A 15,034-nucleotide genomic window follows, 5' to 3' on the forward strand; every position below is an offset into this window, starting at 1 on the left:
ATCCAATATACTTCCACTGCCAAAATAAGTAATAGATGTGGTTTAAATATATACCGGCCCCCCTTGCCCTAGACTCACTAACAAAGGCTAACGAGAGGTTAAGAGGGAGACTTTTTGAATGTCCTAAGAGGATCTTTATTATTGATTAATAGTCAAATGAATGGGTCTGTAGATTTTTTGAACTTTATCTTAAAATATAGACACAGTGGTGCTAGTTTTCAACTCAAAGGTATCACAGCACAAACCTCATTCTTTATTTAGCAGAGGATGAAAGTTGACCTGTTGTCTTAATCAAACACCACAATGCTAAACTCACTGGATAAATACAATTACTGACAGCAGATATTTGCTGTATACATTATTTGCAGGGGAATTATCTTCGTGAGCTTAATCTGACAATGATACATATGCATCATTCTGACGACTCGTTTTATTAGAATAACCCCAAAAAGCAAATTCCTGGCATCATCCAGACGTCTCACCGCCTTATCAACACCTCTGTATGCAAATACAAAAAAACATTAATTTTCACGTTGTCACTCATACCAGGCTCACACCTTAACTGAAGCATGCCATCAGGCAGCATGACTAACAAATGACACTCCTGGAAGAGAATGGGCATCTTTCATTTCAGTCAAACTCCGGCATAATGGTAATCAAAATGTTCTGCTCTGTGCTGTGCCAGTATTACAGTGAAATTAATTTCCACACACTTATAAACAAATGTCTAAATACCTAAGCTGACATGTGGCTTCAGTTTATGAATTTGTTTGAAGTGCTGCGCAAGCAACGTGCTTGAAACTCTGTGAGGGATCTAAATAAATAACTAAATCCTACCTTAGATTCTGCAGCCCCAGGAACATGTGCGGGCTGAGTCTCTCTAAGTTGTTCCCATTCAGGAAGAGGCTCCTTAGGCTTGTTAGGCTGGAGAAGGCCCCCTCCTGGAGGTAAGAGATGCGGTTGTTCCCCAGGTGAAGCAGGTCAAGGCTGGAGAAATTCCAGAAGTCTGTGCGGTAGATCCTCTGAATTAAGTTTCCACTCAGGTACAGCTTGCGGCCGTTCAGAGGCCGAGGTGTGAGCTGAGACACGTTGAGGAAGGCGTTCTCCTTGCAGTTGACAGTCAGGCCCAGGTCTGTGATGTGAAGGTTGCAAGTGCAGCCCAAGGGACAAATAATGGGGATGGGGGGTCGTGTTTGGTAGCCTGCCACGGGGGGATTCTGGTTGGGCATCAGGCTGCGAGGTGTAGGGGATATTCTGGAGGGTCGAGGCCTTTTAGTCGGCCTCAGGTGCCTCTCCCTGTCTTTGCGCTCGGCTGAGGAAGAGGACGACGAAGTGGAGGAGGTATGAGTGTTCTGGCGGGATCCGTGGACCATGGAGGAGGGTTTAGTTGGCCTGACTCGCCCAGGGTGGGAGTTGGGTTTAGAGTTTGGGGGCAAATGTTGGGGCTGTGATCCTGCTGATGGACCACCCCCCTCTGCTTGTAGGTCTTTATCTGGGAGGTCAGCACACAGCTCCTTGCGAGGGATTTCCCTCAAGTCTTTGCCGTGAAGGTGGAAGGGATATTCGCAGGTAACGTCCCCGACTACAGCCGTGTAGGGGATTTGACCCAGCCACTGCTGTAGCTGCACTGCCTCGCAGCCACAGTTCCAGGGATTCTCCTCCAGCTGCAGCTCCATCAGGGAGCGACCAACGTACTCCAGGGTCCCAGCATATGCCAGGCTCTTCAGACGGTTTCCCCGCAGGTCCAGATGAGTCAGAGACACAGATCTGGAGCAGGAGGAGGAGGGGGGTATAGTTAGCTAGGTTAGATGAAAGGACAACGTGATAGTAAGCGAAAAATAAAAGTTCACACATTCCATTGCCGAGGAATCTGCTTTTTTATCTGATGATTAATCCATCTTTTGTGATATGAAATAGTATGCCACCAAAACATTAATTCAACAGCAGTACGGGCTGGCTAATTGTGTCTGACACTGATATTTTCACAGAACAGTCCCAGCATAATTCAAAAACCTTTGCAGTAAAATAATCAAAATGTAACCTGAACAGATGAGCAGGCAAGACAGGGATCAGGTTGTCGTTGAGGATGAGAACCCGGAGCTTGTAGAGGAATCTCAGAGCACCACTGTCAATTCGTTTGATCACGTTGTAGTCGGCCTGCAGGTAAAATGAGAACTGTGGTGAACATATAATTGCTGCAATTGAAAAATAGACTGAATGCAGCAGAAAAAGGTGAAGCACTCCCATGCAAAAATGCACAGAGATCTTAAGAAGATTCTTTCACTTGAACCACCCGCTAGCCATTGACTATTTCTGTCACAGCTATCTATTGTAATCTTGGGCGAATTTGTCATTACCCTGTCAATCATGGATAATCAACATGGATTATAGTCTCGAGCCTACCTGGAGGTATTCCAGAGCCTCTAAACCAGCAAAGGTGTCATTTCTGAAGACCTCCAGCTTGTTCTCGTGGAGGTACAGGCGTCTCAGTTTGGCCAAACCGTTGAAAGCTCCCACTCGGATGTCCTGGAGTGCATTGTTGCCAAGGTTTATCGACACTGCGTTGCCAAGGTGCTGAAACCCGTTGCTATAGAGACGCCTCAGAGAGTTCCTCTGGAGGTTGAGTTTGAAAGGGCGGACCCACGACTGTGACACCTGAATGATTAATTAGAGGTCTGATTAGTTATCTTATTAATTACATGAATTTAACAGTTAGAAACACCCATAAGCCACATTAGAGACAGGATATTAGACTTGGAGATACAGTATGGTAATGAGATAAGTGACAGCGCAATAAAGTGTGGTGCAGCTCCACGTGCACGGCCAGATAAATGAACAGGGATGGTACCTGGCTGACATTAGTGAAGCTCCGCCCATCGCAGTGCACATGCAGCACGCCTTCTTTGACCTCGCACGTGCACGGCTCGAAGCACGGCTCGTCCACTTCCTCCTCGGAGTTGTCCACTAGAGGGGTGTGTGTGGAGGTGGGGGTAGGGGTGGGGGTGTGCGATGCCTGGGACAGACACACACACCCCAGGGCCACTGCTAGAGCGACCCACTGCATCCTCCTGCTTCTCCCTCTCAGCTCAGCAGCCTGGGGCTACAGCCCGGCATCGGCCCTTCACCGCACTGCACGGCGAGGTACGACACATACATGCATACATTCACACACGCAAGCACACGCACACACACAGACACACACAGAGTTAAAAGAGGGCAAACAGCCAGGAAGGCAACAGCAAAAGTCAGTTCAGGATGAATCAGATTGATGATACATCACAAGCATACTAAAGCAGTCAGAAAATAAAAGTAAAATCACACAGACCGGAGTGCCACGGGCAAAGAATTACATTGCATTGGAATAATGATGTATAGGCCAACTGGAGGCCACAGTATGAAGTGATATGAGCAGAACCAACCAACGTAAACATAGGTAAGACGCATTCAGCACAGGCAAACAAGGCTTTGGATTTACAAGGTTCACCAAAGCAGGAAATATTGATTTAAAAACAACAAGCGGCGCAATCTCTCAGCTGCTACGACACAGCTTTTGAATTAAAAATTCTAATTCTGACATTGAAAATGCAAAACAAAGGGTGCGCAAGTTCACCACCAAGAGTGGCTTTTTTGGTCAAGTGGGGTGAGGGGGGGGGGGTAAGCTTGTGATGAATATATTCATCTGTACTCTCAAATGCCCGGTGAAGCCGAAATGTCACGCATGTGTTGTTTTAATGTATGCAATATGAATATGGGTGGGTGCAAATCAGATTCATAATGCTTTTGTCTAATGAACTGCTCCACTTAATAAGATGAATGGCAATCAGAGAACAGAAGGATGAGGCACAAAATACCCCATATTATCAATCAGCAGAGTATGTTAGGTTATCAACAGCCATCGAGTCCTGTCATAATCATTATTGTGATAATGACAATGGAGTGAAAGCATCACTGCGAATCCAAACTCTTCAAAATTTTCAAAAGGGCTGATGTGAAGGCAGTGCAATGACGGGCGGGAACATGAACTGATGCTGATAGTGATGGTGGTGGTGGTGATGATGATGAGAATGGCACTGCAATAACAAGAGAATGAGAACGGAGTTGCAGTAGTCCTGGAAACAAAAACACCAACAACAAAAAAAAGAAGAAGAAAACAACAGCTGAGATGTGAGTCTTGCATGAGGATATTTCCTCTCAAGTCTTAATGAGATCTAAATTGGATAAAGCATCTCGATCTGCTCATACAGTGTTGAACACTGCCATGCGAAATGCAATAATGATCATCATGGTATGGTAGCTGTAATCATACAGCAATAATCTAGCATCAGCGAGTTAGACAAGGAGGGAGCAGTGAAAACATCACCCGCCCGGGAGAGGAAGAGCAATCACAGAGATGATTATGACGGGGGGAAAGATGAAGGGAGAGGTGGAAATGAGAAGAGGAGGAGGAGGAGGAGGAGGAGGAAAAAATGGGAACAAGGTGAAGGAGTGGAGTAGAGGAGAGACACACAGATAAAGAAAGAGTAATGGGCAGAGAGTGGGTACAAAGGAAGGCGAAACGGGTGAGGTGGGAGAGAGGAGTGGGATTGCATAAGCAGTAAGAAGTCAGTCAAGGCTGCCACTCAGGATGAGAGCTCACAGTGAAACAGCTGAAATCTGATATTGATTACATCAAAGCCCTCCTCTCGCCCTGCACACAATGTACGCTTGCCTCACAGAGAAGCAGCGCTGGAGCCAAGTTACCAGAGAGTGTGTGTGTGTGTGTTGAAAACAATGTGAAAAAGGTCAAACCATATCCAAAAAGTACACTTTTATAGCCTGCCAAGTACAGAAACAGGTAGCTAGACACGTGTAGATGAGTGTGTGCTTTCATAACAAACTAGTGTAGCTGCTGCAATACTTGTTGGACAAAATCCTACAATAAAGGCATGAAGAGGAGTGGAAAAACACATTTTCCCCTGTAAGATGAGAGAAAAATCCACCCATTTATCACAGCGTTTGGAGCATGTATGCTTCACACAAGAAACACAGCACAATCTAGGCCAACGTGCTCAATAGTGTTTGACAAATTGGAATACAATACAGAATACAACCCATTCACAGCCCCAGTGGGTTTTCTTTTTCGTCGAAGAAAATGCATTGTTTATTGCTGGGCCTAAAGCCCCCCTGCACAGAGGAGATCGATACCGAGTCCAGATAGACCACTGGGATCCCTCCTGTTAGATTCTGCTTTGGTGGACGGCCATCTCTCCTTAATAAGAAGAAACACAGTCAACACTCAAGCCCTCTTTCTCCAATCAGCCGAGTGGACTAGTCAGCAGTCGGCATAGCTCTGCATCATTATGGTAACAAGAAAGGAAAGGACTTGAGTGTTGACTGGTGACAGCACAGCAGAATTTAAAACTCTGTCTGTCTTACTGTCTGTCTGTCCATCCGAAAACAGGCCTGACACAGGTGTGGCTTCCCTCCCCTGTCTTTCTTGACTCTCTCTGACTCTGAGTTTTTATTTTTTTTCCTTCTTCCCTCCTCTCTCCTCTAGACCTGCACACTGACGCAAGCCAACCAGAGATGACGGTCACTGCTTATTCTTCACCATATTATTCATGTCACATAATTCCAGTGTCTACCTCTCCGTCCTCTCTGTCGGTCAGAATACACAGAGCCTCACCAAAGCTTCACACTGGCTTTTACATGGGCCCCTGCTCCCAGCACAGACCCGCACTATCAGGCGAGCAGCAGCATCACTGATCAAATGTATGGGGGCTATCAGCCTGGATAGCCCACCACACAGCCCTCCAAGAAAATCAATTAGCCCCTAACATTACAGCACACAAATTGTAACAGTTAGTAGAATTAAAGCATGACCAATTAAACAGCCTAGTCATTAACAGAACCCATTAAGACATTTACCAGGCTATGTATGAAAATCCTTGGCAGAGTAACGCAATCCAATTGCATTCCCCATTGTCTGTCTCTCCCCACCAGCCTCTCTGATCCACACAGCGACGCCTAGCAGAGCAGGGATGCGGGTAATACTCACTCAGTCCGCCGCCAAAGAATTAGGGAACGACCGAGAAAACACTTTAGAGGCTGACTGTCGACATGTCGTTCACATTCAGCCGCACTCTTCTCCCTCTCTCTCCTCTCCTGTAGCGGCTGAGGCCGGATGGGGGGGTTGGTGTGGTGGGAGAACGCGGGGAGGGACCGTTTGGGGCGGCAGAAGGCAGGAGGAGAGCTGGAGGAGGAGAGAGAGAGGAGAGATGGAGGGGACGGGCGACGGTGATAAGACTTCAATGAGGTGAGGGTCAAAAAACGGGAGGAAGCAGAGAAGAGAAGATAGAGAGAGGAGAAAGAGGAGCAACAAAAAGCCCGATTTTTGGCTTTTAGGATGCCAGCGATCCGCTTCTCCACAAGTCGGCAGCCCGTGCGAGGCTGCGGCACTGAGACCGCTGGACCAGGCGTGCCAATTGGCGGAGTGTGTAGCCCTGCCGGAGTGAGGAGAATCCCTCCCTTCATCTCAAACACAACGTGGTAATTCATAGCGGGAGAAAAAAAAAGAAAAGAGAGGAGAGTGGTGGCGTATTGGGGCGGTCGCACGCCGCGAATTAATCATGCCAATAAGGTGGGCGTCGCAACTGCGTAGTTTGCTATATGAGCATTAAAACGGGCGGCGCAGGGGTGGTGTTTTCCTGCACCAGAGAAGCCCCACTTTCAGTTCCCTCGATCAATAAAGCAGTTACGCGATGACAACAGAGAGTCAACAGACAATGGGCCCCCATAAACTTTCTCCTCCACGTTGCCCGCGGGTGCAGTCTGGTAAAAATACCCGCGACTGTTCAGCTATACCGACAATAATTATAATCTGCATTAGTTTATTCATCTCTCCTCTTGCCCTATGAAGCACCGACGGATTTCGGTGAAAGCCGGTGTGTGTTTAGCCATGGTGCGACTCCGCTGCCAGCTGGCTTCGTCGCGCACACACACACGCGCGCGAGTGAGAAAGAGGGAGAGAGAGAGAGAGAGAGAGAGAGAGAGAGACTAGCACGCACGCAGCATCAGTCGGGAAAACTGTGCTGACTGTTATGGGGGGCACAGCGGAGATTACAGGGAGGCCTGGACGTCTGCGCGGCCTACATCAAAACACCTGTCCTGCCAAATGGAGGCGGTGGGCGCAACAGATGCCAGAGCAATGAAGCCCCCCCACCAACCAACCAGCGCCTCCTACACCGAGCTAATCACAGCCTATAGGTGGCCGCTGCTCCATCAATACTTGCCTCTAAGTGGCAGGTATAGGCAGCCCCCCTTGTGTGTGAAGCCTGGGGGGTCCCCCATGGCAGGGGTCTCCACCAAGGACACCATGGTGCCACAGTGTTGGAAACAAGCATTCAAAAGCGTTCAAACATCAGTCTGCCGTTTTCATGGTTATAGGAAAAGATTTAATAACAACATGTCTTCCACATTACTGAGCTGAAAGTTCAATTTTCAGTTCAATTTCACATTGATTTCAGCGTGCATTAAGGTGAATCACCTTGAGGAAATGGAGAGGTGCATCTCTCCCTCACACACACTCTCCCCCTTCCCCTCTCTCTCTCTCGCTCTCTCTCACCATACCTCTCCCTACAGCTGCGGAGGGGAAAGCTCTCCCTGGAGATTCCTATCAGAAACAGTAACAGAGACGGTTCCAGTAATATCAGGAAGATGTAGATGATGGTTATAGATTTCAGGGCTCTCAGGTGCATTAGGCTGTATTACAGCTTCCCCACAAGGCTACTTAACGCTCCCTTGCAATGGAAACAGGCTGGCAGATGCAGGGCATGTATGCACAGTCACATTCATTTGTGGAGACTGCTTACAGACGCACGCATCTCAGTCACCTCTAACATGCAGGGCTGCAGCTTATAAATAAAGGTTTTTTGGCACTGGGATATTATTTCCAGCTCTGTGATTGGTGATGCCAGATCGGTGGCAGGCATAATGTGATCCCGGACCTGAGGCTATATCGTCTACCTCAGAGCGTAACAATGCCCCGTGACGGAGAATCTGGGAAAAAAAAACACCCGCCTTCCTCACTGTAGTGTTGCCGCTGAACCGCGGAGGCTCCCTTAAATTAAGAAAACAAACGGAGAGGAACTGAGAGAAGATGGTTATCAGGCACCATCAGATACCTGCGTGTCTGTTCTCTAGGGGCAGGAGCCGCTCTGAGCACATAAAGCACTTTTTTGGAGCGTTGATGGGGCCTCTAAAGTAGGGGATCTATTTATACTGGCCTAGTGCTGTCTGTGGAGCTGTCCAGTGCTGAAATGGATGGGGATTCATGCTGTTTCACTCCAGCCACTTCTCCTTTCTTCCTCCTCCGCTTTCTCCTTCTCCAAAGCCTTTTCTTTTCTCCCATCTGAATTATTTCTGTCAGATCATACTAAGATTCTTTCTGTTTCCCTCCCCTTTCTTCCTTCCCTTCTTCCTTTTTTCTCTCCCTTTCTTCCCTCCTTTGCTTTCTTCCTTTGATTCTCCTGTGAGCTCTTGTCAGTTCAGACTGGTTTACATGCCAATCCTTCTTTGATTTGCTCCCTTTTGTTGTACTCTCCGCGCTCACTCCATCTTCTCTTCCACCGCGCAGGAAGTGGTCATCCCGTTTTACCTAGCTCACTTAAATTATGCTTTTGTTCACAAGACATCCAAGGGGACTGGCTTGCACGCGTGGATGCGCACACACTCAATACTCGAGGACAAGCAGACACACTGAGAGTGTGAACGTGGTTTAGTCCTCTCCCCTGCCAATCCACGGGTCAGAAAATCTCCTTAAAGCTACACGTTGTACACATACTGTTGCGCTGTCCCTTAACACGTGTCTTAGTGTCTTTGGGGCCCGCATTGCCCCCAGTTCTCTAGTCACAGAGTGGGATGAGGCAATCAGAGAGGCAGGCAAGGGCACCCTGCACTCTGTGGGAAAGAGTAGAAAGCAAGTGCAGGAGAAAGAGAGCAGGGAAGGAGAAAAAATAACCAGCCAGTTGTGGGAGAGAGCGATAGGGAGGCAATGAGCAGTGGGAATTTGGGGGTTTGTGATGGGTTGGCTGAGATGGGAGAGGGAGTGAAGTGGAGTGGAGGGGAGAGGAGCCCACAGATAGAGGGGATAGATATGGGGTGAGGAAGAGGTGGAGGGATGGCCAGGAGGGCAGGTGGTTCTGTCATTAGCTCCAGATTAAAGCAGAGGGCAACTCCAGAAGACTCACCTCTGATTCACACAGTAGTACTGCAGGCAAGGACAAGCCTCCCGGGAGACATGAAACATACACACACACACACATGAACACACATGCCGGAGACACAGTAGTGATTCACAACATTACCCAGAGGCTTGTGAACACACACAGAAACACACACACATGTAACACCCCCTCCTCATTTAGCTTAACTACACACACACGCTACACTGTGACTCACAAGAACATGCCCACTCCTACACACATGCCACATACAGACAGCCATGCAACACACACACACACTCTCATGCACATCGCTGAGCTAATTAATCAAATCTCCTGTTTTAATTAGGATTCAAATCAGTTGCTGTGGGAACCTTGCCCCCTTGGAATCTTAAGGTAAAGACTCGTTGCTGCTGCTGCTGCTGCTGCTGCCTTCAATGACTCTACAGGAAGCTACTGGAGAGGGGGACAAATTCATAATACCTACAGTGATTCAGCTGGCTGCATTCTACATTGCACATTTTTCTAGGGAGGCCCGAGGTGCCCGATCTGAACTTCAATTTGGGCTTAGTCATAGAGCGCAGCACAAAAGTGGAAAAAATTTGGAATTACTACGACGCAAGGCGCTCTAACACTATACCCTCCCATGAAAAGGCCATGTGTGTTGGCAGTGAAAGGGGAGGTCCGTGGTTCGCAGGGCCCTGTCCAATCGATCACTAACTCAAGCCTGCCATTTTGACCTGAAAGTTTTCATGTGGCGAGGCATGCAAAGGCACTTTCACACAGCTCTAATAGGCTGCTTATCCTCGCTATTACCACAGCCTTGCGATGAAAGCCGAGCACCGCCACGCTTGGTGCAAGAACTTTTCTCTGAAAACATCATTCATATAGTGTTTTCACAGGGGCTCCATTAGTGATCAATAGGATATGTTTGTGAGGAATCCGCCTAGTGCTTTCACTTTCTGACTGACTGCCTTAGAGCACGTCAGAGGAATCAATATGCTAACATTTCTGTTAATCAGGCTGAGGAAATATTTATTCAGTGACTAATAGAGGTCTATATTTAAGCAATGTGGAGGTTTTAGCATTTACACTGTTTCATCTCACACGTTGATAGACCTACCCCAGTTTATCTTAAAAAGAAGAGGATGAGACAGCTCAAACTGTAGTGGATCCGCGGCGCCTTCATCTGTCCCGAGTGCCTTAATATCAGCTCAGGTGAAAGGCTGGACTTGATGAATTAAAGGAGAAGAGGATGCCAAGTAAAGCCATTAGGATACAGGAACTGAGGCGTGTGTCTGGCTCACCGGTTGTCATGGTTGCGGTGTTTATCACCTCTTTCTGCCGACAGAAGCCCAGGGGCAAATCAGATTGGCTTCAGACAGAAAGACAGAGAGAGAGTTGGTGAGTGAGGGGGAGGACATATTGGCACAGCAGAGGGGTGAAATGCCAACACGCTGCAGAGGGGAGGCTGAGGAAGGGCACTGGACAAATGTCAATGTGGCTTATTCATGATAAGATTCTGTTTTTAACTATTTGATTGTGATCTCAGGTTTGAGGTATAGACTGATAATTGAGCAAATCCTTACGCCAAATTCATTCACATTTTTGCTCTGCTTTTCATCAATTTTGATCAAGCTTTAGTTTGATTTTACTTGGATGTCTCAGTGGAGAGCATTAATACATTTGCACATTGTTAAAAGCCCTTGAAAGGGGCGCGGGGGGGATACAGATTGGTAACCCTTCAATAGGAGCCCAGGAAGCCTCTAACTCGCAGACCATGCTCAAAAATCAGCTGTTACATTTGCCCAACATCCCCTGTGGCCTATGCATGCCACCTAGCGGCCCCCCAACACCAATCATCCCCCGTTCGGAGCCTCGCACAGGTGCAGCAAAAAGATGTGAGGGGCACAGTCTCCATGCAGCACAGTGGCTGTCATGTGGCTATAGCTGACAAGACAGCTCACATCCAGTTCAATTCTTACCGGTTCTACTGGCTGAGGAGATTAAATCAAACGACCAATTATGACATTTACCGGCTATGACAAGTGGTCGGTTCAACACTCTCCATCTAACAATCATAATCATAAACAGATGGCTAGCAGCTGCTGGGTAACATCCAGGTGGCTACTCGTCGCTGCCGCTGTCCCTTCCCGCAGCTATTACAATGTAACCACTCCTGACTGCACGGCGCACACGTGTTAACGCTAAACCACGCCCCCACCCGACGCTACAGCCAATCAGCAGGCGGCATGATGAAGCGCCGAATCCTCTCAGCCAATCAGGGCGCTCCTTGTTGGGGAGACACTCGCATTCTCATATGTTGAGGCCCTTGTGCTGTCAGCAGGGAGGAAGGTATGGATACATTCTTGTCTCACCGGCTTCTTCAAGTACTTGTTAAAGTTTCGGTTCGGCTTCGCCTCGAAACAGACCACGAACCGAACCCGCTAAAGCTCGTTTTTTTTTTTTTTTTTTAAAGAATATCTGTTGTTGTTGTTTGTTGACATTAAATTCTTCTTGTAGCCCGTAGCACTCATTTTATGTGTGTATTTCCTCTGTATGTGTTAAAGATACTGTTCAGTTCTCGTTTTGGTTTTTTTTGTGGTTTGTTCGAGTCTTGCTGTGCTGAGGAGAGGTTCGGGTTTTAGGTTGGGGTCGTCTGGTCGGGTCGTATTTTAGCTGACATCCAGCTGAATAGGGCGAAACCACCAGACAGCCTGTGTGAATAGCTGTATTGTGGCCGCTGGCTGGTGTCAGTGTGTGACCAGGTTCAAACCTATAGGCCTCTTCCACACACACAGTCTTGGTTAGTCTGTGTTGTCTATGTTTTTTTTTACAATACTGGTGTGTCAGGGAGGGTCTTCATCATAGCTGTGTTCAGGCTGTCACGGTGTGTTGCCGTGCTGAGGAGTAAATTACCGCTGACAGCGAGCTGTCCTGTTGTTTATGGTCGCGCCTTGCTGTCAGCCCGCAGTGCCACAGTCTCATCATCTCTGCCGAAGATGCCGAAGATGCCGCAGACAAACAAATCCAGAAACGCCCCGACGTGTGACTCCTCAGACTCGGTCCAAGCAGGAGCCTCAGCAGAAGATGCAGCCCCAGTGTCCCGGGAGGAGAGCCGGGCTGTGGGGGACGCAGGAGGAGGAGGAGGAGGAGGAGAGGGCAATGCTGGAGACAGCGAGATAATCAAGTCCCCCAGTGACCCCAAACAGTACAGGTAAAGCACACCTCTAGTGCACAAGTTAAATCCATATTCAGGCTTTCATGCCAGCCACTCTCCTGAGTATTTCAATTATGCATTGCACTGTTGCCCTGCATGATTTATCTCCTCTATTTTGTACTTTACTCTCAAGTTATTAATATGATTGTATGTGTCGTGCAGTGATACACGTGTGAGAATACTATCTTCTTATATTCATGAGCGTGAAAATGACCCAGATCCACTAACCCAGATTCGAAAAGTGATATGGAGCCTCTCTTCCAGCTGGATCAGTACAGTATTATTGTAGTTTGATGGGACGATTTCATGCTATAAGCACACATCAGTGCCTCGGGCCTCTGTGGGGCATGCACAGAGAAATTTGCCGTGAAAAAGCATAGAACAAGAGAGTCTCAAAGGGGTGTGAGATGTAGTCTGCAAAAAGACTTTTGATTTAACAGTCTGTTCAAAATAGCAAAAAAAACCAATGAAAGCTGTAAAACTCAATGAAACAACAAACTCTCTGTGCTGTTTCACCTTCTGACTTTACTCTCTCCAGGTACGTTGTGCTAGACAACGGGCTCCGAGCTCTGCTCATCTCAGACTACAGCGGCCCATCGGCGTCTGGAGACGAGGACTCGGACGAGGAAGATGAGGGTGAAGAGGAGGAGGAGGAGGAGGAGGATGAATCTGGAGGTGATTCAGAGGACGGGTCTGAGGAAGACGACGACGATGATTATGGAGATGATGAAGAGGATGACAATGAGGGGAAAAAGAAGAAGGGAAATGCAGAGAAACAGGTACCACGAGCGACTAGACGTGTTAAATGTTTCAGAAGAGGAAAAAAAACTTGAGTTATGTTGAAACTAAAGACATTTGTGCTGAAATCAGTTATTATTTATGCATAAGAGTTGTCAGCACAAACTGGAACCTAAGTATATTACTGTTAAATACATACACTTTTTAACCACGACTGTACCTTTAAACTTACATGTAAACACGGCTCAAGCTACTTAATAAGGCAGAAAATATTCTAGTTTTCTTATTGTCAGAAAACAAAACTATTAAAGGACCAGTGTGTAGGATTTACATACCTATGAATGTTATATTCCATTTCTGCCAGACCAAGTGTGATACATTGGACCTTTTTTAATTGGTTAGTCTCAATACTTCATAATTTTCCTCTCCTGTCTGCACCCCTCAGCTCTATTTCCAATCTTTCAAAACCAGTTATAAATATATAATTTCATTGTTAAGCAAGTTAAATCATTCTCTAAAAACGCTGAACTCGCTGAAACGCTGAGCTGAGCTGGGCTTTTAGCAAACAGTACCTAAACTGGTGTAAATAGAGTCTTTTAGGGACTATTTTCAGCTGCAGATTTGGTTTGAGTACTTACAGCAGCAGGAGGGCGTGTGTAGGACTGACTCAAAATAAACCACAGTGTTCATAGCAAGCAAGGAACGTGTCACCCAGTGCAGCATTAAAAGTTCATGTCACAGAGGAATAAGCTATTGGTTTTGGTCTTTTCTTAAGAAAAGCATAAAAATATCACCCGACTCATCTTTTTAAGTGAATTGCTCAAACATGACCTGATCTCCTGTGTGTGTCAGTCGGCAGCAGCACTGTGTGTTGGAGTGGGCAGCTTCAGCGACCCCAGTGACCTCCCCGGCCTCGCTCACTTTCTGGAGCACAGTGAGTATTTAACCAGAAAGGGTCGAGTCTTTTCTTCGAAGAGCAAATTTTCATCTTTGCTTGGTCAGTTAATTCTCCAATAGATTTGATAGATTTTTTATCACTTATCAAGTCAAGTCATGCCAGTTTTATTTATATAGCCCAAAGTTACAAATTTGTACAACATAACACACCCTCTATCCTTAGACTCTTTTTGGGCAAGGAAAAACTCAGTAACCATATTTAATGCATTCCAGGAGTTATTTTGCTATTTTAAATGATTTAGTGTACCCTCTTTTCCTTAACCTGTTTTGACTTCTACTTCAATTAATAATTTCTGACATTTCCCAAAATACCCTCAGAGAGGCAACAAAGAAGGAACAGGCAGGAACTTGTTGCATTAAGGTTTTTTCAAGTCCAAAAAAAGCAAGAATTGCTCTCTTCTCTTGAAATGCAACATATCTTCTGAATTTCATTCTGGTCTAGTGATGCAGCTGTCAGTAGAGAAATTGTTATATCTGTCTCCGCTACCGATATGATTGTTGAACATTGTTCCCAAATGGTCCGTTTGAAAAGAAAGCCTTACTCATTCTTACAGACTGTCATCAGAACTATCACCAAATGTTAAAAGCAACATTTAGAGATATCTATTACAGCTTTATCTGCTATCAAATTCTATTGCAGTGCAGCAGGAAATATAATGCCACACTGTGTGCTGTCCACATAAAAAGAAAACCACAAATGCAAGGTGCATCACCTAGTAGCTGTTGTGAATTTCCTCTTTGTATTCCTCTTAATTTTTTGATTTACAACTGGATTTCTTCTCTTCTCCTTCCGTTGTGTCCCAGTGGTGTTCATGGGAAGCGAGAAGTACCCCTCAGAAAACGGCTTTGATGCTTTCCTCAAGAAGCATGGTGGGAGCGACAACGCCTCCACCGACTGCGAGAGGACCATCTTCCAGTT

At 46.7% G+C, this 15,034-nt stretch overlaps 2 protein-coding genes across 2 annotated transcripts in view; one reads left to right on the plus strand and one right to left on the minus strand.

Annotated features, from left to right (window-relative positions):
• Positions 1-3,113, minus strand: part of LOC118336727 (SLIT and NTRK-like protein 3) — a 13,373-nt gene extending 10,260 nt beyond the window's left edge. Inside the window, exons 1-4 of the mRNA XM_035673408.1 lie at positions 2,849-3,113; positions 2,404-2,655; positions 2,042-2,157; positions 838-1,767 (exon numbers count right to left, since the gene is read on the minus strand). Of these exons, the coding sequence (XP_035529301.1) occupies positions 838-1,767; positions 2,042-2,157; positions 2,404-2,655; positions 2,849-3,064 (1,514 nt within the window). The 5' untranslated portion in view covers positions 3,065-3,113. The remainder of the gene's footprint in view (positions 1-837; positions 1,768-2,041; positions 2,158-2,403; positions 2,656-2,848) is intronic.
• Positions 3,114-11,476: 8,363 nt separating this feature from the next.
• Positions 11,477-15,034, plus strand: part of LOC118336911 (nardilysin-like) — a 21,273-nt gene continuing 17,715 nt past the window's right edge. Inside the window, exons 1-5 of the mRNA XM_035673676.1 lie at positions 11,477-11,555; positions 12,168-12,417; positions 12,959-13,199; positions 14,011-14,092; positions 14,920-15,031. Coding sequence (XP_035529569.1) covers positions 12,203-12,417; positions 12,959-13,199; positions 14,011-14,092; positions 14,920-15,031 — 650 coding nt within the window. The 5' untranslated portion in view covers positions 11,477-11,555; positions 12,168-12,202. The remainder of the gene's footprint in view (positions 11,556-12,167; positions 12,418-12,958; positions 13,200-14,010; positions 14,093-14,919; positions 15,032-15,034) is intronic.

This window comes from Morone saxatilis, unplaced genomic scaffold, assembly GCF_004916995.1.
Source record: "Morone saxatilis isolate NCDOM2014 unplaced genomic scaffold, NCSU_SB_2.0 Contig3, whole genome shotgun sequence".
Lineage (NCBI taxonomy): Eukaryota > Metazoa > Chordata > Actinopteri > Moronidae > Morone > Morone saxatilis.